Source organism: Diadema setosum, chromosome 14, assembly GCF_964275005.1.
Source record: "Diadema setosum chromosome 14, eeDiaSeto1, whole genome shotgun sequence".
NCBI lineage: Eukaryota > Metazoa > Echinodermata > Echinoidea > Diadematoida > Diadematidae > Diadema > Diadema setosum.
In genome coordinates, this window is record NC_092698.1 from 28,351,341 (window position 1) to 28,372,759 (window position 21,419).

General features: G+C 38.1%; 1 protein-coding gene across 1 annotated transcript in view; it reads right to left on the reverse strand.

The window, feature by feature from the left end:
* Window positions 1-5,799: 5,799 nt before the first annotated feature.
* LOC140238104 (guanine nucleotide-binding protein G(q) subunit alpha) overlaps window positions 5,800-21,419 on the reverse strand; it is a 70,070-nt gene continuing 54,450 nt past the window's right edge. Inside the window, exons 4-7 of the mRNA XM_072318035.1 lie at window positions 17,912-18,040; window positions 16,083-16,212; window positions 14,567-14,720; window positions 5,800-11,693 (exon numbers count right to left, since the gene is read on the reverse strand). Coding sequence (XP_072174136.1) covers window positions 11,503-11,693; window positions 14,567-14,720; window positions 16,083-16,212; window positions 17,912-18,040 — 604 coding nt within the window. The 3' untranslated portion in view covers window positions 5,800-11,502. The remainder of the gene's footprint in view (window positions 11,694-14,566; window positions 14,721-16,082; window positions 16,213-17,911; window positions 18,041-21,419) is intronic.

A 21,419-nucleotide genomic window follows, 5' to 3' on the forward strand; every position in this document is an offset into this window, starting at 1 on the left:
TGAATGAAACGGTGATGCCCCAACTGATCGCTTGGATCCGCCGTACATTGGGCATTCTTTTGACTAAACTTGTCTGTAACTAACGGGCATGCAATTCAACGCGCAATATGCAATAGCAAAGCAATGCTACCATACCGTATCCGACCGACCAGTTCCACAGGGAGTACGGTGTACGGGTGCATGTACAATAGGAGTACCCGGCGTGCCGGTAGGCGGTAAGGCGAATTTCACCCAAGCGACCGTGCTTCGCTAGCCCGAGATTTCTGTTCAGACGTACGTGCGCATGATGCAGCCCATGCACGATGGATTCCTTCATTTTCCATCACCCATCCTGGGGATCCTTGCTGCTACCGCCTTTTTCGGAGGTCGCTTTCCCCACGGAGGTGTGATACCTCCTCGCTCTCGACCCCAAGAGCAGCGTGATGCGGGGTTGTGTGATGTGACCTATCATCTCTTTTATCTAATTTACCCTGTTCGAAAGAGGAGACAAGCTAATTCACCCAACATTCTTATCACCATTATCATTTTACTGGGAAATATTCCAACAATGTGCGCTCCTGCTACTTCATATCTCCTCCATCTATTTTTCCTCCTCCCTCTCTCTTTCCTCCTCATATTTTCTTCTCCTCCATCTATAACTTTCTTCTGTTCCTTTCTGTATTGTGCAAAACCTCAGGAGATTACTCCATTTCTCCCTCCTCCATTTTCCCCTCCTTCTTCCCATCTTCTTCATCCTGCCCTCATCTTCTTCCACTCTTCAATTTTCCTTCTCCTTTCTCTATTCATTATTCTTGTCTTCTCTCTGATGGGACTGAGATGCTACTACATGTATAACCTTATATGTTTGCACATATCATTTCAATAATTTCCCATTGACTAAAACAATAGCTTCCATCCCCCCCCCCCCCCCCCCCGAGGGAGGGAGAGAGAGAGGAAAATAAACAAGGATTTGTTCCAAAGAAATGCAAGAAACAAGAGTCAGTATAGCTCTCCTTTCAGAATTTCGCCAGATGTATTTGACAGGCCGTCTTGTCAGAGGCTCATTTTGCCTATACGGCATATGCTTTGCTGGATGCTTTTATATGCCTGAAGTCTCCAATCACTGTTTTGCTTTATGTCCCTTGAATTTTTATTGATGTATGATTTCAATATCACTGTCTCTTTATTCGCTCTAACTTTTGCTTGGGGTATGACTTTCCACCATAATGTAGACTCTTATGGAAAAACACTGACAGAAAAAGACAACCATGATATCCATTGGTAATAACTTGTATATTTCAGTCCAGACACTTACGTAATGCCTATCAAATATTGTTTTTAACAATGTGCTGTCACAATTTCCTATTTATATTGTACTTAATGGAATATGAGATTTTCATTTTTTTTTTTTTTTAGATCCATAGACTTGGGACAAGCTTATAATGCTTCATGTGTATCAAACAGGTATGAGTATAGCCCGACCAGACGCTGTGCAAAGCATGTGACGCTTGTGTACAGCGACAGGGTTGTGTATTATAGTTAGCATGAGTAGAACTGATATAGCATTACAATCTGCAAATGATGGTAGTGTAAAATAGAATTCAAACCTAGCAACATACTTTTTATTCCACTACCTCTAGGAATAAATAAGGTCTGTCGAGAACAGTGTGACCCTATGAACTACCCGTACATGGTTCAGTATGCACAAGTTTCTGGCAAAAGGCATGGTGGATGGCGATCTCTGCTCAAGCAGATTCTTAATGGCAAAGAAATCTCTACTCAGGGGGTATGTGCTTGAAATGAAGGAATCATAAATTTTTCAATCTGCATGACTAAAGCAACACGACTGCTAATCATGATCTTTCAGCGAGTGTATTTTTGCTTAAGGTTGAGAGAATGACTAAGCTGGATGTTTTGAAGTGGTCACAAAACACCTTTGCATATCTAACATTTCTATCGATGACTGTGCTTCCTTGATCACTGAGTTATTGTTTGAATTGAAGGATTTCATTCAAAACATCGCTTTTGTGTGTTATGGGTTTTCATTGGTATTAGTAAGTAAATTACTTATACTGTAAAAGTGGAAATTTTTGCTGTGTGGGAATTTTTGTGCATTTCGTGTGTCATTATGCTCCACTGATACATGGCTCAATTCCATGCAATAAACATGGGAAATTCATCTCACCTGGACAAGTGCCAAAAATTACTCAAGCGAAAACATCTACTTTTACAGTATACATCCATCTTTTCATTCTGGTCCCTACAATGTAATATAATAAATGCTGCATATTCATCTCTCACTCTCACTTTCTTACTCTATCTCTCTTCCTTTCTCTCTTCAACATCTACAGCTTCATCACCATCCCATACTAATTTGTCAGTGTATTCCCCGTTGCGCCCCACTAAAGAGAACCAGAAACCCGTCTCTAAGCAATGAATTTCCTTTCTTTCAGTGGCAACACTAAACTCTTCATCAAAATCAACATTACTGTAAAAGTGGAAATCTTCGCGGTGTTGAAATTTTCGCGCATTTCACGCAACCAGAAACTAGCGCGAAAAATAAAAGCACGCAAATATTTTTGCTTGCCATATGTTCCAGTACTAGACATCTTGATAAAAACACGCGAAACTCTTCTTACCCTGCCAAGCGCGAAAAATTAGTCGCGCGAAAATATCCACTTTTACAGTACTCTGTTCATCATCAGTGGAAAGAAAGTTGTAGAGTGCAGAGTTAGGTCCTGCACCTTGCTACAAGTATGTATCCAGAATTGAAACAAACTTCTATTTCAAGCTTGCCGTTAAGTACGACTCTTTTCTTTTCACAAGAACATCCCTCCCTTCATTTATCCAGCATTCATATATTACAATGTGCATGATGTTATCAAACCCATTCAACACCAGTGCATTGACATGGTGCATATTTAAGCTATTCTCACCATGTTGAGGTTTTGCCTGTCAAAGGCTGCAGCTAGGTTTTGCAAGCCCTACAACTCCCAACATTTTGCACCCCCACCATGAAAAAAAAAAACCCAAAAACGGAAAAACCCAACTATGAAATTACAATACCTGGTACTGTAAAACAACATCATCATATCCCATATGCCAAAACACTCCAAAAGACACACCCACACTTCTGGATAAAGAGACAAAATGCAACTTTGCTCCATCTGCACTCTCCTGGTTCAATCTGTCACTCTTTTCATAACTCACAGGTCCCTCTTTCCAACTACTGTATATGCCATATATTCCTACAGCAGTGCTACCTTGCACAAAATTTCACACATACTGTAAAACAAGGACTGTTCGCTTGCATTTTAAGTTTGCGAATTTCACAAGAGCCAAGATTCGCAAAATTAAAATACACGCGAAAGTTCATGTCTACACTATATGCACTGAATGTTAGAGGCAACTTGCAAAAATTTCTTGCCGCGAAAAAGGCTGTCGGCTCCAATTCGTGAAAATTTCATGCCGTGAAAATATCGCATTTTACAGTACACCGATATTTGAAAACTTTCCAGTGTGCCAAAATGCTGCCTCATTCAATGTAAATTTTATGTATGGTCTCCATCGTGGGATGGAAATCACTCACTTTGGTTCTCACAAAACTGCTAATGCTAGTTTGTCATTCTGTTACTGGGAATCTAAATAAAAGAAATACAAGAAACTACTTGCAAAACTGGAAAGAATTAAAAACAAGTCCTTATTGACTAAATATATGGCATATACAATACATGTATCCGATAATCCCCAATAAAATGACATTTCACTCACTACAATTTCTGTCACTCAGCAAACATTAGATACATAATCGTAGACAACATTGATGAAACGATGCATGGGGAACTTTTTTGTCACAACGGTCAAGAGTTTAATCATGAGACAACTCGCAACATGAATGCTTTCGTTACACTGCACAGGAAAAAGACAGAATCTTTCTCAAAAGGAGGGGGGTGGGTATACATACTGTAGTCAATTTATGCCACATGATGAGGCACAATCCTTCGCTTGTTTTAAATTTTTTTTTTCCTCCTCTCCAAATGTATTTTGTCTTGCAAACTGACAATTTTTTTTTTTCTTCTAAAGGATAATTGCACCTCATTCAAAAAAATTAGTATATGTCCATCTCTTCTCAGGATCTTAAAACAATTCATCTTTAATCTTCTTTTACAATAAAAACACGTTTCTCCCCATCTCCTTTCCCAGTCAATTGTGCAGTTCCGTTATTTTGTTACTCATTTTTTTTTTTTCATAATACCCCGACTCTGGCTACCATAGTACAATGATCTTACTAATCAATATTCATTACAACTACCATACAACAGTTTGTAAAACTAGCGGTCCGACAAGCACCGCTTGAATATTATTATTATCACTTTTTTTTTTTTGTAAAAACAATTTGCAGTTAGGGCAACAGACATGATAACGACAAACAACACTGAATATTTTTTTTTTCTCAAAGTCATGGGAAGTCTACTGTACACAGGACACAGGCACCAGCCATTAGAGAACTGATTGGTAGTCAAAGCCATATACACAAGTGGCGACACCAAACCAACTGGGTCGATTCGGTGTTTTGCAAAAAGATGAAGTGCTGTGTGACAAAGCATGGACGTATGGTCTCCACTTACAACCGATAGAGACGGACCCCCACAGCTTCATCATGTAGTAGTAGTAGTAGTAGTAGAAGTTGTAGTTTCAGAAGTAGAAGTTGTAGAAGCAGTAACTGTAGAAGTAGTAGTTGTTGTTGTTGTTGTTGTAAACAGTAGTAGTAGTAGTAGTAATAGTAGTAAGACATAAAAGCCACAATACCTAGTAAAATACACCAAAATTTCATTGGAAAAAACATTTAAATTAGAGTGCAGCAATGTCACACGGTACATTAAATATTACTACTGACCCTAAAGTGCTCGCACCCTCAATCGCACACAGATACATTGACAATCACTCAACACCCTTGTACACAAAGAATCCTCACACACAGAATTTTCCAAATCTTGTGTTATTTCTTTTTTTTTTTCACACATGCAAAAGACAGTTGGGACCAAAAAAAAGTTTCTCATACACATACAGAACAACACACACACACGCACACAACACGCATACAAACATAGACACACACATTCACTCATTTTCCCACCAACATGCAAACGCAAGGGCATTCACACACACTTATAAACATCCCCTCAACACGACAGAAAAGAGTAACATAAATAACCTATTCAACAGGTTCATACAACCTTCCTTTTTTTTTTCCAAAAATTAAAAAAGAAAAAGAAAAGAAATAAAAAACATAACATTTTGGATACAGTAGACACCAGAAGAAACTGATTCACACAAGACAAAACAAAAAGGAACAGAAGCAGGATTGGCCGTGAGTGTACCAGGCCCATAAAACAAAAACAAGCATCGCAGGTTGGCGCGCGAGAAAACGCACCTCCTCCGCTTAATGAGCAACTGGCCTGCCAGAACAATCAATAAGAAGATCCTTTCACACGGCAACTCTACTCTTCACAAACTTGTATAACAATAGTACACTGATAATTACACCGCCGCAAAAGAGCGTGCCCTTATTTCCACATCAATATTTACCTATATCAAAATGTTTGTCTAGTAATTTCTTCTTTTCTTTTTCATTTTTCTTTTTTAACAGATTGAGAAGTTTGGGGTTTGTTAGTAGAATATTTGTCTTCAATCATTTCTCTCAAGGTATTTCAATAAATAACAAATGTTGTTTTATCTAAATCCTTACCTGCACACTAAAATGCAGTCTACATTAGTCAACTTGGCAAATATACACACATTTATGATTTAAGTTGATGATAAAATAGATCAGATCAACTTAACTGAAAAAAAAAAACACAATATAGCCTTTTCCACATCCTAGTACACGTCAACATAAATGAAATTATACATCGAACCTGTTGGTCTGTTATACAAGTAGAACAAATGCAAAAGTGTATTTCATGATATTTCTGATGTTTTTAAGTGAAATCGATTAAAGTAATGCAAATAAGACGGGTAGACATTATCACTTGTAATTCAAAATGAAGCAAACTTGCTTCAGAAGGTGAATACACAATAAAATATCATACAATCTATATAACTTCTGTAACAAGTGTGTGTACACATTCCCTATGAAATACACTGGATTCTACATAAGCCTGAATCAAGAAGAAAACACTCAACTGAAATTCTGAGGAGGCTAACCTTGTACCAGGTACAGAAAAAAAAAAGAAGGAAAAACATCATTGCATCACAGATTTGGTCGAGTTGTGCCAAATGAAATGTTCTCTCAAAATTGATACATCTATCTAGAATCTAAACTTGTGTAATCTAACATTACAATAGCGATTAAAAAAAAAAAAAAAGTTTTCATGTGCATCAAATCTTCTGGCATATACGAGCGATTCTACATTTCATTATTATCTTGTTCCCATGGAATCAATTGAAAACATCACAAAAAAAGAGAGAAAAATTGATAACATTTCCATGACCTATGAATATCCATATTCTCAAAGCATGATGTATTATAATTTGTTCATTTCTGAAACACGATCTCTGAGTACAGTAAAGTTCTCGTTACATTCCATGATTACACAACTGATGAAATGTGTACTCTCCTTGTATGCACTCAACAGCAGGAAATATAGCTCACAAATCTGAAGATCCAATTAGAACGTAGAATACCTCACATACAATTGAGTCATCCGAATAATTCAAATCTGACACACAAATTTAAAACTCTATTTATCACTTTTTTTAACTTGAGATCTGTTTAAATGACCATTCCTGCTTAAATCTAATTCCAGCATTATGATAGTTTATCATCAGAACAAGAGGGGTTTTTTTTTCTCCTGAATATCAATAAACACTGTCTTTTTATTACATAAAGACTGATCACTTTTCCTTTTAAACGGTGGAGAAAGAGTAGAATGTTTCTACATGGGATTAGTTCTTTAAAAGAGTACAAAAACACTCTCTGAGTCTTTTACTTTGTAACTTAGTTCCTCTCTGTTTCACAAGATGTATTTGCATCCACATACTCATTTGTCACATTTGATTTTTCATTAAATTCCTCTCTCTCTGCAATATGCAACCCATAAACTCCATCTAAACTGAGGTTAATTGTTGGCCCATTCATAGCCTGATTCATTCCTGTTTCAATACATCTCAGGTGCTTAGTACTTATAAAACTCAAAACACATCCTGGAGAATAAAGAGAATAAAAGCATACAATATGAGCACAAAATAGTATGTCATTAATAAATAATTCACTTTGGACACTTGTACGTACTGATTTTTTTTTTCAAATTTCTTTTTTTTTTTACAATTTACAAGTCAAGGAATGCAGAACCAAGTAAATGCACAAACTAACTAGCTCTAAATTCTGCAGATTTCATCAATTGTGTGTGTTCGTTGTTAGGTGGGGAAGGAAAAACCCTTGAAAAAAAATACAAACAAAATAATGTGTGGGACAAAAAAAAAAAATGATTTCTGTGAAAATAAATAAAATAGATTATAACATCAACATGGGAAATTCATTCTCTATGCATTTTGATTTCAAAGCATATCAAACAAATTGTTTTAACTAGTGACTTCTTTGGTCCATTTTTCAAACAAGTAAGCATTGCATTCTTTATGTTGATAAAGAGATTCATGAATGTTGTACTTTTTGCATTTGTTACAAGCGCTTGTATGCAGAAATCTACTCTACAGACTGTGGTACACAGCAGTATTCACTTAAAATCTTCCAAATGTCTTTGTGTGCGTAAATGCGTCAACCTCTATGTTCACAAACCATTCTGAGGCCTACCTGTAGTATTGAAGCATTTTTTTTATTTTTTTTTTATTTTTTCATTTTTTGCAGTTTTCACAAAGCTAAAAAGCCAACATCAATACTACAATGTCATAGTGTCTGGTTTTTGGTGTGTGGTTCCTTGCGAAGACCCCTGGCCAGTGTGTATGACAAAAATTTCTGCATCAACCAGCCTTGCGAACGTGGCCATGTCAACCAGCAAGATGAAGGAAATATCCACAAAATGAAATACACACATACTTCACTGAAACGCATGCAGATGTTGATCGACAAGACTATACGCTTTGTTCAAAGTAAGAGTCTCCTGTCTGTCTATATTGTGCCACTTTTCACTGCCACATATCAAGGCATGAAGCACAGTCGGCCACAAGATGTCTGCAAACAAGACATATCCCCAGTGCACGCCAGGCTCGGAATCACGACTCGGAAACGGATGGCAGAGGACTCTGCCAATGCACCATACCAACCAGCATGTAACGGTCAAACATTTTGCATGCTCCTCGTGCTGGAAACATAAAAGCTGATTTCCCCCTTCCCGTTGACTGCTGGTTCAGCTTCCAAAGTCATCCCACAAACAATGCCGGAGCCCTCCGGAGGAGCTTCCTTGCTATCTCTGAGCCACAAACAGCTTTTCATGGAGACCGTGGGGGACCAGAAGCCTCGCACATGGACAGACTACCGCCACTATCCAAAAAGAGTTTCCTCTCCCCTTCCGAAGGAGGGGAAGTTGTTATCAGAACAACCCTGCCCTAAAACCAGGTGGTATAAAAAATCAATGCTGATGATGCTTAACAAGGAGAAAAGGACGATAGGATATTGGTCCCACATCTCTATCTTGAAGCCAATGGTCGAGACAAAGGTAACTACAGCAAATGTCAATTAATCATTCTTCATTCAATCCTTTTCTTTCCATTGGTAGTAACAGAGGTAGACCTTGTTGAAGTCTTGGAAATCCTAATGTACAAGTATCTCAGTGTTTATCGTTCATTGGCATCGAGCTCACATAAACACAATACCTCAAGGCAGTTACCGGTTCATCACCAAATGGCATTGGGGCCAAGCGTTTGAAAGCCACCGTGTGATGCTCCCAAATCCACATAAAGGGGGGACAAAAACAGAGAAGAAGAGGGAATTGGTTATATGCTACCTCAACAAAACTGGATATCAACATTTCAACAATAAATTACCTAGGTGATTGCCCAATTCACCTTGTCTTCACTCAACAGCCGTGATTAGAATTTGCCTAAATGGCACCGCTAATGTTGCTCCATCACATAATTTTTTTTTTTTTTGGGGGGGGGGGGGAACTAAGAAAAAAATGATTGGCAAAAATCAACTCACAAGGACAGATAACTGGGAAAAAATACTATGAAGTCTGCTGCATAATTTGGCTGTCCTTTTTTTCTGTCTTTGTGCTTTATACTGAATGAATGCATTCAAAACAGACCGATATACAAAAATCATTATGCCCCGACTGCTCATTTCCTACGCTTACACAAAGACAAGCATCCTCACAGCATCAACTTGTGTTTCATTCTTTTTCTAGTTGAACAGTCAAGCTTTTTGTTTTAAGTCCTCGTAGTGCAGATTCAATGTGGACATGACAAGCTTTGAGACACAACAAGAAACAGATAACGAATAAGGTGCTGATATCCTATTCTGTGAGTTAAACACGGAAAAGAAAAAGGATTGCAAAAAGTAGAATATGTCTGTCCGAACATGATGAAATAATGCTCAATTTGTACATTCAAATGAAAATTATGCTTAATCACATGTCACAATTTTCAAAACTTGTCTCTTGTGTAGTATGCCTGCCTGACTCATCTAGCACAGATCTCAAAGTATCTCACTATTGGACGTATTGACTTTACCTCCTACTTCAGTTGCTACACAATTCATCACAACTACCTAGCCACATAATGGACTGCAAATTAGATGTAGAAAACAGTGAGAACTGAAGAAAAAAAAAATCTTGAGTCCAATACATTATTGATGTCTACGCAATTGTCACTGTATGATGGATAAACAAGACTAGAAACAAACTGAAAAGAGAATTATGTGTAAATGCAGTCAGCTGCCATTGTACAAAATCCCAAGCATTTTTTTTTTTTCTAACTATCTGACTGGGACAAAGATGATCCTATCAAACATTTGATTATGATTTGTATTCGGTCAAAGATATTCACACTCATAACTGGTAATTCAGAATTCTCGGTAATGAGACTAAAATGTGCATCCTAAATGTACTGGGTCATACAAAGGTGATAGTTTCAGATTTTTCAATTTTTTCAACAATGGTACAGAGAAATAAGTCGATACATAATGCATATAAAAAGAAATTAAAAATATTAAAAATTGTGCAAACTGAATGTGTTTTTGATTGATAAGAATGGTACTTTGTTGACAATTTCCTATCTCTCGTCATCTGTCTTTCTCATCAATGAGAATCCACTAGGGCTGCTGTCCAGGGCAGATTCAAGGTGTGAGGGTGGCAGCTAACAAGTTGACACATAGAAACTACACCTCCCTCCGCAAACGTAACAGCATCGCAGTGGTGGAGAACTCACCTAGAGCCTTCTACTATGTTTGCTATTCACGTGTTTCGCTGAAGCTATATATGCAGAGTAAACCTATATTGCAACGTAAAAACTCTCTACTAAGCAGGTGTCTGTCCCCCAACTCCAAAGAGAGGCAAAGCTGGCTTTGCCCGGCGCAGGAGGGGCATGCTGCTTCACATATATTCAGCAGGTTACGAGAGACGATACGTGAGAGGCGCAGTTTCGGTGTCATGTCCTGGCAGTGAGTTGCCGCTTAAAATAAAACATTCTCTCCTCAGCCCATCGCTTCCACTCTTGGCCAGCTTCCCGGGCCTCGCAAACAAATCAATCCATCTCACACTTGCTGGCACTGTCAAAGGTTGGAATTCCCCCCTTCTTTAAAAAATTCTCGCCACAAACTGTTCCACAAACACTAGGAGTTACTGTTCTTCCTGAAGCTTGTCCACGCCCTGGCAAGAGAAGCAAAAACTATTGCGACACTGGTGGTGCAGCCCTGTTCAGCTAGCGATGTTGGATGTGTTTTCCAGTATAGACGCGTTGCAATTTCTCGTCGAGTGCGTGCAATTCTGTAATTGGGGGCAAATATCTCCTTGAAATTCTATTCTCCTTCCACAGCTGTGCTGGTAATCCTTGTGATGCACGAAAAGCAAACAAATAAAATGACAAGTATCCTCTAATGGCTGCTTATGGTGACAGTGAGTTGCGCTACGAGCCAGAGGCTAGCATAGCTGCATGGGCTTCCTTCAAACAAATCCGAGGCTCTATGGTGTCTTCAAATGCACCAAGTCCTTTGCAACTCCTCCACCAGCTTTCAGCGTTGGTACAATGAAGTTAAATCCTAGTGTGATTTTTTTTTTCTCTTTCCTCTCCTATATTTCTGAGCTCTTGCTCAAAAACATGTATGACAAAAAAAGGAAAAAAAAATATGCACTGTCTGCTCAGGTACAACTCGATAGTGCACGTCCCCAATACAAAAAAATTGTCTTTCATTTTCATTTCTGTGTACTGATAGGGTAAATCAACCACAACTACTGGGCATTGAGACACGGGCCAGCAGAGGGCTGGTCAATTTATTACTTGCTAGGCCGAAAAGAAGCCCATGCCAGCCGGGCAGAGTGGACACAGCACTGACAGTCTCTCTGCCGGCTGCTACACCAAATTGTACTCCTTTAGATTCAGTTGGAGAATGGTGTCCTTGACGGCAGCGAACACAAATCGGATGTTCTCCGTGTCGGTAGCACACGTGAAGTGCGAGTAGATGATCTTGTCACTGTCCGGGTTCAGCTCCACAAACATCTTCAAGATGAACTCTCGTGCCGCCGTCGCGTCTCGTTGCGGCCCTGTCCGAGAGAAGCAGAGATGGGAGAAGAGAAAGAGGGAAATCGAGCAGAGGTTAATTACAACCATTGGCAGGACAACTTTTCGTAACACAAGGATGAATCTCTTCATCACACACAGTACATGGTTTGAAGATTTTTTCTTAAGAGCAAGAAAAAAATCAAACAATGACAAAAAATTCCCCTTTGAAATCATGAGCACTCTTCAATATTTTGTTTAAATCAACCCATTGCAATGCTTTACATAACATATAGATTTTCGACTGAAGCGGACGTTGGGTGAAAAGCAATGGAATACTGCCACAATACAAATCTAGAAATATTAACTTAATGACTGGACTGCTATTGACTTCAGGTCAGGAGAATTTGGTCCATCTCATGCAAGTACAGTTATGTAGTTGGAGGTTGTCAAGGTTTGAATGGGGAGAGGAATGAGGTAGGCCTATCATGGGTTCACAGAACAAGTCATGCAGGAACTTGCTGGCCACTTGATTCAACCCCTGCAATGAAGAGTTTAATGACTTGTTAAATAGAACTCCATCTTATGCTTCATGCTGACAGACCATACGCCTTTTTCAGCTAGAACCAACCATTGCTACGCTGCATGAGCACTGCTGTTCTGACTTTACCCATGACGTCCCAAAGTCATTAACATTTATTTCCGCTACGAGCACTTCTGTGGGATATGCTCCGATCCATCTGTACACAGGTTATCACTAGATGAATGTTCCCTTTGAGCTGTGTTCCCCCCCCCCCCCCCCCCCCCCCCGAAAATGGTCTAGATACAAAGGAACATTCCGTGACAAGGAACAATGAGTGTATTGCATAGCTTCTCTCTTTTGAAGCGTGGCAGGCATTTGCATTTAACCGAACAGGAATTTCCTGGTTCTCTGGCAGTCATCGAAAATGCAAGAACACCCATCACATCAATGAGCCCTTCTCTGGTCTCTTCGGTTCCTGAAAAGTGTACAAAAACAACTAATTTTGGCTGACAAATGCAAAGTGCAGTCAACTAGCCCATATAAATAACTGTGCCTCCAGAAAACCGCAATGACAATGGGAGCACATTTACCAGGTACCAGGTTTATAAATACATGGCTGTAAAAATCTGAAGAAAAAAAAAATAAAAGACCATCTTCTGAATACTTCAGTTTTTTTATATATATGCTAACAAACCTGGCATGTCAGTATGGCATGCATTAATTTTGTACAGTTCAATTTGGATTGAAAATATTACAAAAGAAAACTTGGAAAATGGAGGAACATAGAGCACGCTGGCCACACCTGCCTGAACATGCTCTTTCTATGGATTTCCTTCTGTCAAAGTTAAAGGTAGGGAATCCCATTTGCATGCATTAAATGGAGAGTTGTATAAATACAGCGGTATGTTGAAGAGAGTATCATTTTAGAAACTCTCATAAAGTATTGAAAGTGGAAGGTAACATTTAGTACATTTTTATTGACCGTTAGATTTTGAATTTTGATTTTGTGTTTATAGATAAAAAAATACAGACGACTGCAACAAAAAGGCTTAAGTGTGGCTGACACACAGAACTACTGAGTAGTTGAGTTTTGTGCATTATTCAAATTGTAGATAACTGTTGACTTCCAAATTTCTCAGCAGTGGCCTAAACAAGTCCCCTGAGGTTCATATCTAATGTTTTGCTGCATTTTGGGAGGTCTGTAAAAGGTATCCCCTACCTTTAAGCATCTTACACGGATGCCAGTTAAAATAAAAGACAGGGCCTGAAATACATAGATCTACATAAAGCTACTTTGTCCAAGAAAGTGCCTGAACTTTTGATAGTACCAGGGTCTGAAAACTGGCATTCCTGATGTTACAAGTCTAAGACCACCACATTTGTAGAAAGATATCAACACTTCTCGGATGCAATGCACTGTATTTAAGTCAGAATGTTGTTTTGGCACTTACACAAAAGATTTAAATGTCGACATAATGGATACACATATACGAATATGTGGTGCTGCATGATAGCCAATTTGAAAGCATGTTGTATTGATCCTTGTCTTTTAGTTTTGAAGTATAATGTTCGAGAGCACCGAACTTCTCATCCGCAAACTCCCCTTCCAGCGACTTGTTCGTGAGATTGCTCAGGATTTCTAGAACACATTCTAGTGATCATACTGTACTGGTATCTACTTTTCCAAACCCATGTATGTACACACACACACACACAAAAAAAAAAAAAAATTCAGCCAGGTTGCATTCAAATTGTTGATGCTTATAGCCCTATTACTGCACTCCTCAAAACATGCTCCAGAGCTTTGCCAAAGCAGACTATTGTAAAAGTGTAAATTTTGGCGGTGTGGAAATTTTCAAACATTTCACGCAACCAGAAGCTAGCGTGAAGATGAAAGCACACAAATATTTTCCGATGCGGTATGTTTCAGTAGTTAACGTACTGATTCTGTGGAATTAAAATCATGTGGAATTCATCTCACCTGGCCGAGGACGAAAAATTACTCGCGCGAAAATATCCATTTTTACAGTAATACTCCACCATAATACAGGGCATTCAGAGTGCTCCAGGAGCACTCCTTAACCCCTCCAAGCTCTGTATGACCAGACAATCGGGCCCTGGAGCACTCTAAACTCTGTTTAAATGGCCACCATCATTCAGAGTGCTACGGGAGTGGTATGTGGTCTGCTCTGTGCATACAGTTTACATGTTAGAAGTTCCAGTGCACCCGTAGGACATCATAACATTCGTGTCCCTCTCAGCCACTCAGCGTGCGGTCTCGGTGAGCAGTGATTCTCTGTATGAACAAACTCAGAAGGGCCGTAAGTCGAAGCGCTTCAGGAGCGCCCTGGGCCCAACTCTGTGTATAAATGGGGCATAAGTGCTCATACTAACCGTCAAACTCTGGAAAGTAGTCTACGAGATGTGAGTGCATGATCTTCTCCTCCAGCAGGTCCTTCTTGTTGAGGAATAGGATCACAGACGAGTTCTGGAACCAGGGATACGTGATGATGGTCCGGAACAGTGCTTTACTCTCCTCCATTCGGTTCTGAGGGAAGGACCAGGGAACAATGCGTGACAGAAAATCTCACACTCAGATAGCCATGAATGAAGTTGAAAAGACTTTACGGGCCAATTTGTGTAGATGTTAATTTTAGCAAATGACATTAACAACTACTAGAACGTAACCAAAAATCTACATCTTACAGTCAAGATGTACATTGTACATCAGTTATAGTGGCAAAACTCTCCCCCAGCAGAAGAGAAAATTAAAAGAATCAAGTTTCCTTCAACTAGAATAAGGTCCCAAGAGATATGTCCAGCATCAGTTAAAGGTGCATGGTCCCGGTGTTTTAGTCAAATGCATACGCGGGCGCACGGCGCAAGTTTCCTACAGAGACCTACGCTATCGACTCCTCTTTAGCGCTTACGCTTTGGCCCACTTCCCTGAGTCCGAAGAAGTCCGATCCATTGTAGTCAGTGGTCCTATCACAGTTCGGCTCATGATTCGGCTGAGGGGGATGACAGCTTTAGCAAACTTCTTTTGTGATGTCATAATAACAAGCACATATGCACGGCCCCTGACATTACTACAGAGGGCGCGATGCGCAGAGAAGACAACAAAGGCAACGTTACTTAGCAACACCTACGCACTTTACTCTTGATGACAGCTCAACTTCGGTAATCTTCGTATCAATGCTAACGTTGATCGGCAGTATCATCAACAGCGCCCTCTACACTACCGGGACCCTGCCCCTTTAAGTCAGTGTTTACAGCCACGCTTCTCAACCAGTGGGCCGCTGTGTTGGCCAAAAAGTAAGTAAAATAATTTTGAATTCGATCTAACTGGATCTCAAAAAAATTCTAGGAGCCAAAGTGAGCCTCGCGTTAAAAAGGGTTGTGAAGCACAGGTTTACACAAACTTGGTTTTAATGGAAAAAGAACATCACTGATCATTCAAGAAAAGTGAAATACTGTATATGCCATACATCTAGCTAGTCTAATTTTTTTTGTGAATCGGCACTTCCTGACATTTAAGCAAGTGGTTAAATTCGCAGTCATGGAGTACAGCCATGGATGAAGACAAGTACATGAGCACATCGCATTCCTGTTGGGATCATGTTATTAAATTCACAGATAGCACTCGCCTCGTGAAATTTGCGAAAATAAAACCCCAGCAAACATAGGACATATACAGCACTTACTAAAGGTAAAATCTGTGCACTTTTACACTGATAGTATGGTAGTTGATATGCACCATGAGTGCTGATGGATAACTACCATTGCATGTCTTCACTGTATCATACACAGATTGTTCTAAAAACAGACAAGACATTTCCATGTCATGTGGTCTGTCACACACAAACCGCTTACTGTATTGACCGCACGTCACTTGGAAGAGTTTTCTTACCTCACTATCCGACTCGACGAGCACTTGGTCATATTCACTTAAGGCGACTAGAAACATTATGGATGTGACATTCTCAAAACAGTGAATCCACTTGCGTCGTTCTGATCGCTGCCCTCCTACATCGACCATCCTGGAAGACACAAAGTGGTATGTATACACACAGATTGTTAACACACCTTATCAATGCTTTATTTAATGGCATAATGCCACGCATCTTCAAAACACTCGTGAGCAAAACTTCACACAAAACTGACCAATGCCAAGAATCTTAACTGAATAAATGTCAGATTTGTAACATGCTTTATTTGGAACATTGCATCACAAGCAAAGATTTATTATACCGGTACTTTAATACTAGTGCATGCTTCTTAGCAGAATTTCACATTTGTATGGAAATTACAGCACACAAGAAAAAAAGCACTTTGCATTAGGTGTTGCTTAAAAAAAAAAATAAGCTTAAAAATCTGTTTTTCAGAGCTTCAGACCCAAAGAACTTTATTTTTAATCAAAAGAATCGTTGCGAAGATCACCTATGTCACCTTATCAAAGAAAGAGGTTCACTAAATTGATATATCAAAGTACTGTATGTAATGTCTCCATTCTAGTTGCAACAAATATTGTCAGTATGCACAGGTTACCAGGACTTTGATTTCATTACAAAATGGTAGATACATTTTTCTTTTAACACATACACAGTGTTACAGTCAATGTTTATCATTTCCACTTTTGAAGAGATGCTAAACCAAGCTCAGCAGTTTTGTTGCAAAGCCAGTCATCACATAATCTTTGAAGGAAACATTTTTCCAAAACCATAAGCTCTGTTAGAACATTACCTCGCAAAATTATCAGGGTAATACAGGAACATGATCAAAAACTAAAAACAAATGTAAAAATAAGGTACTACAATAACTGCTTCTCTGGGTAGTGTACACCTAACTTCCTCACATATTGCACTAATTCCAAATCATTTCTCCTTTATAGATCATTTTTCAGGGCACGGGAGCATAATCTTTAGATAACCTCTTCCTCATGTTGTTTACGACATGTATCTCAGTGTTAAGGGGTTTTCCCCCATTTTGTGAGACTATCCATATTGGCAAATTTAACAATATGCACAAAGACTGCCTGTCAGAACACAAATGCAATGTACAGTTTCCAAGTTGGAGAAATGCTTAAAACACAGCAATGTTTATTTTTCATTTTGCCACTATATGCCCTGATATCTCAAATGAAACCACCCACCAAATTGTCTTAGGAGTCCTGATTAAAAAAAAAAAAAAATACTGCTTGTGAAATATGGGGCATTCTACAGCAACCTGAAATTAAGTCCTTTTCTATTTTGAAACAACGTATGAAGACACGTTTCTCAACCAATACCAAATTAACATGGATAGGAAAAGAATAAAATGATATAAATATGATGCAATGTGTTATTGATTAATCATTAAATGACTTAAGAATAACATCCTTCTAAAGTGATTTTCAAGAGAATTTTGGTTATTCATTTCATAATTTCAGGCAGTTGCAAATATTCACTTTGTCAGGACTCTTTAGTTCTTTTATACAGTGGCTGACCAATTTGATATCATGTCATACGTAGTATCAACATAAAGATTTTTAGGCAGAATTGTACTTTTGCAAAATATATGAAATAAGAATACACTGTTTAAACTTCCATGCACTGATGCCCACATCAGCTACTACAATAGAAGTACATGTACAATGTTTAGTTGACAAAAACTTTCGAACAGCAAATGACACTGCTCTGTACCTCTACACAAGTCATATTAATTAGGCATTTAGTTATTAAAATCACTTATCTTACTCACCTGAAAATAATTGAATCTAGATCAAACGGGTATTCAATGATTCCTGTCGTGGGAACTCGTACTCTGAGTACATCTTGTTCCGTAGGTATATAGTTTTGATCTGAAATTCGCTTTAAATCACTAAGGTAGCTGTAAAGAGAGAAAAGAGAAAAGGAAACAAAACTTCTGGTTACCTTCAATGCCAACATCATGTTAAATATTTGCATCACAAATTATTTCATAAGAATTTTCTCTCACTGAAATGCAAAAAAAAAAAAAAAAAAAAATCACTGATAACGACAAATATTCATACATCTGTTTACAACACTGCAAGTAAAGAAACAGGACCACAATAACTTCTTATTGTAAAGGCGATATATCTGTGATGATAAACACGTATGTAATTCTGAAAGGCTCTCATAACCTACAAAGTACAATATAGAAACCATGTTGCTCACTTTGTGTGTAAGCAGTCTATGCAGTCATGTGACTTTGTCTTCCCAAAAAGAATACTACCAAAATGCTACAGAGACACACATAAAGCTTAATTTTGCTACTTTTTTTCCTACCTTTTCATATTACAGAATGATTCAATATTTCATTAAATTTGTTAAATTCCTTACAGTCTTGTGATAACAGAAAAGTTTTGGTCCTCACCTATAACAACCTATAATATCATAACCAACTCCCTTCCCTCTTCAATAGCATTTAATACAGGTAATTGAAATGCAGCTTCGAACAGCTCAGTGTCTATACAGTATCAAAGAGACAGGTAGATAAATTGATGGACAGGACTAAAACAATTTTCAGAATCCTATCATCCTGAATAAAAAAAAAAAAAAAAAAAAAATCAGCGCATAAATAATACCATTTCACAGAAATGGAAGTCATGCCATGCATATCAAAAGCACAATCAACTTCAAAGACTATGTACCAATTCAAACTTGTCTCTGTGACAAATGCCCTTCTGTTTACTCCGTAAAAAAAAAAAAAAAAAACTTTTAGTATCTTTCACTATACCTCATACTCTACAGCTTGTTGTACACTATACACTTCATTCTTTTTATTGAACACTGAAGTGGGAATACACTTCATTTCAATGCCCTTTTGAGAATTAATTCTCAAAACTATATCTCAAGCCATAATGGCAAGTTAATACTAAAAACAACAATGTTTTCTCCAAGGGTAACATAATAACTTTAATGTTCACAGAAAATATGAAACAAAAAGAATATGAGTTATTTTCTTATATCATATCCATACAAAAGAATAGTTTTGAGCTGACATCACTCTTACATTGATACTGAAGGCTATTTGTAGAAACTTGATGGTAAACCAGACCGGTCATTTCTTGTGAGACAATATCCCAGCGCTATAAACCAACGCCAATGTTTTTATTCTTCAACATGCATTGTATCCTTGTATCTTTTAACTAAACTTTCATCAGTGAGAGTGGGCGTGTTGGTAGAACAAAATGCAATTGCTTATGATTGCATGTGACAGACGATGGAGGAAAGCCAGATACACCCTGGCATGGCAGCAATACATATCAAGCAACTCATGGCAGCAGGCGAACTGCACTACTTTTTCTTCACACAGGCAGCCTTTCTGGAGATTGGGATATCATGCCAAGAGTAAAATGTTGCTATGGCAACATGAATAAGCCGAGGTTGTGTCACAATCAAACTAGGTCAATGCAACGCCCACTTACATGGACTTGAGCATGAAATTCAGCCAAGTAGATCTCAACAAAATGAATCTTTTAACACTACTGTAAACCAAACGAGGACACTATTACAAAGATATGGACATTGACAAGTTAGTGCAAAACTGAAAAGCAAACCTGGAAAAAAAAAATAAAACACCCACAAGCATTTTTTTAGCTGGATTGTGTTTTGGGTCAATCTGCTTGCACAATATTCTTGCAATGTTATAAAAACAGACAGTATAGAAACTGGATGGATTAGCACATTTTAATACAGGCTTGCACACCATACCCATTACTTTGGGGGAAAAAAAACAACAAACACTGAAGTGAAATAATTCCCCTTATACACATTGTACCTCTGGTGCCAGTGAATATAATTCATCTTTAGTCCAACCAAACCTTATTCCCCCCCCCCCCCCATGAAAAAGAAACAATTTGGAGTAAATATGTGATGAAGATACAAATACAAGTAGCACAAAATCACATTTAAATGCAAGTTGCTCCTTAGAAAACAGAGTACGAGCATACATTCTATACTTTTGGTGCAACTTCCAGCATACTTGCTGTATTTGTACAAATGACTAGTGAATGTGATGCCATAAATCTTGTATAAACAAACACTGTACATGGACGGTTACGATCCACAAGCAAGTAGTATCTTTACTTTAATTCTAGACTTCACATTCTCAAATACAAGTATCAAACACAAAAGACATTCATGTTCAAACATATTAATCCTGGTGAAAACACCTACATGTATAAACCCCTCTGAGGAGTTAGAAATGGCAAACCAATCATAAATGTATGCATTCAGTGTTTTTCACTGAGAAACATTCCTTTTTTTTAAAGTTTACATGTATCAAACATACTTGCAACTTTACATTGTAAACAAAGAAGAAACATTAAAGGGATGGCATCGTATTGGTTGATAAGATGATTGAGTTTTAATATAACCTTTTATGAAATACTAAGACACCATGTATTAAATGTTACAGAGTATGAAATTCTAAGAGGAACTCAAAGTTATTTGATTAAAATCGGTTTTGAAATGGCCGAGATACCCGAACACAAAGTAAACAGAGCGATCCTAATAAAGGTTGGGTCAAACCTTTAATTAGGATCGCTTTGTTTTAGATGTCTCAGCCATATCGTAATGAATTTTTATCAAATTAACTTTGAATTCTCTTAGAATTATATGCTCTTTTATATTTCATTAAGAGTTTCTCATTATCTCACAAAAAAAAGGTGGAAACTGAAGCCTCATCTCAAACAAAATTACATCCATCTCTTTAAACTACAATGAAAATATTTCATGACATACTTTATACTGCATGTCTTTTAAGTACTTGTATCCCACCTCCCCCACCCCCCCCCCCCCTTGCAGATATCGTAAGCTAATGTAATCTCAAGCTTGAAGTGACAGATACTGTATAAGCTGTTATTTTCACGAGGGTTTAATTTTCGTGAATTTCGCGTATCACTGTTGGATCGCGAATTTAACAACATGCAAAAATGTCTCCATACGCCATGTTAATAGTGCATTAATGTATAAAGCATCGGCATCAATTCGCGAAAACAATGTCTTGTGAAAATGTCCATGGCCTTGTCATTAGCGAAAATATCTGTATGCGAAAATAACAGCGTATACAGTATAAGAAATAGGTTGTTGATCATTGCACTACATGTAGATTCCTCCTGTCCCCCCCCCCTCCCCATGCACTGATGCTCAAAACACTGTCTCTTCATACACATTTAGAATGCACATCTTCAATAGCAAAGACATTCTTGTGAGAGATTTTAGCTTTTCAAAGGACTTGAAGG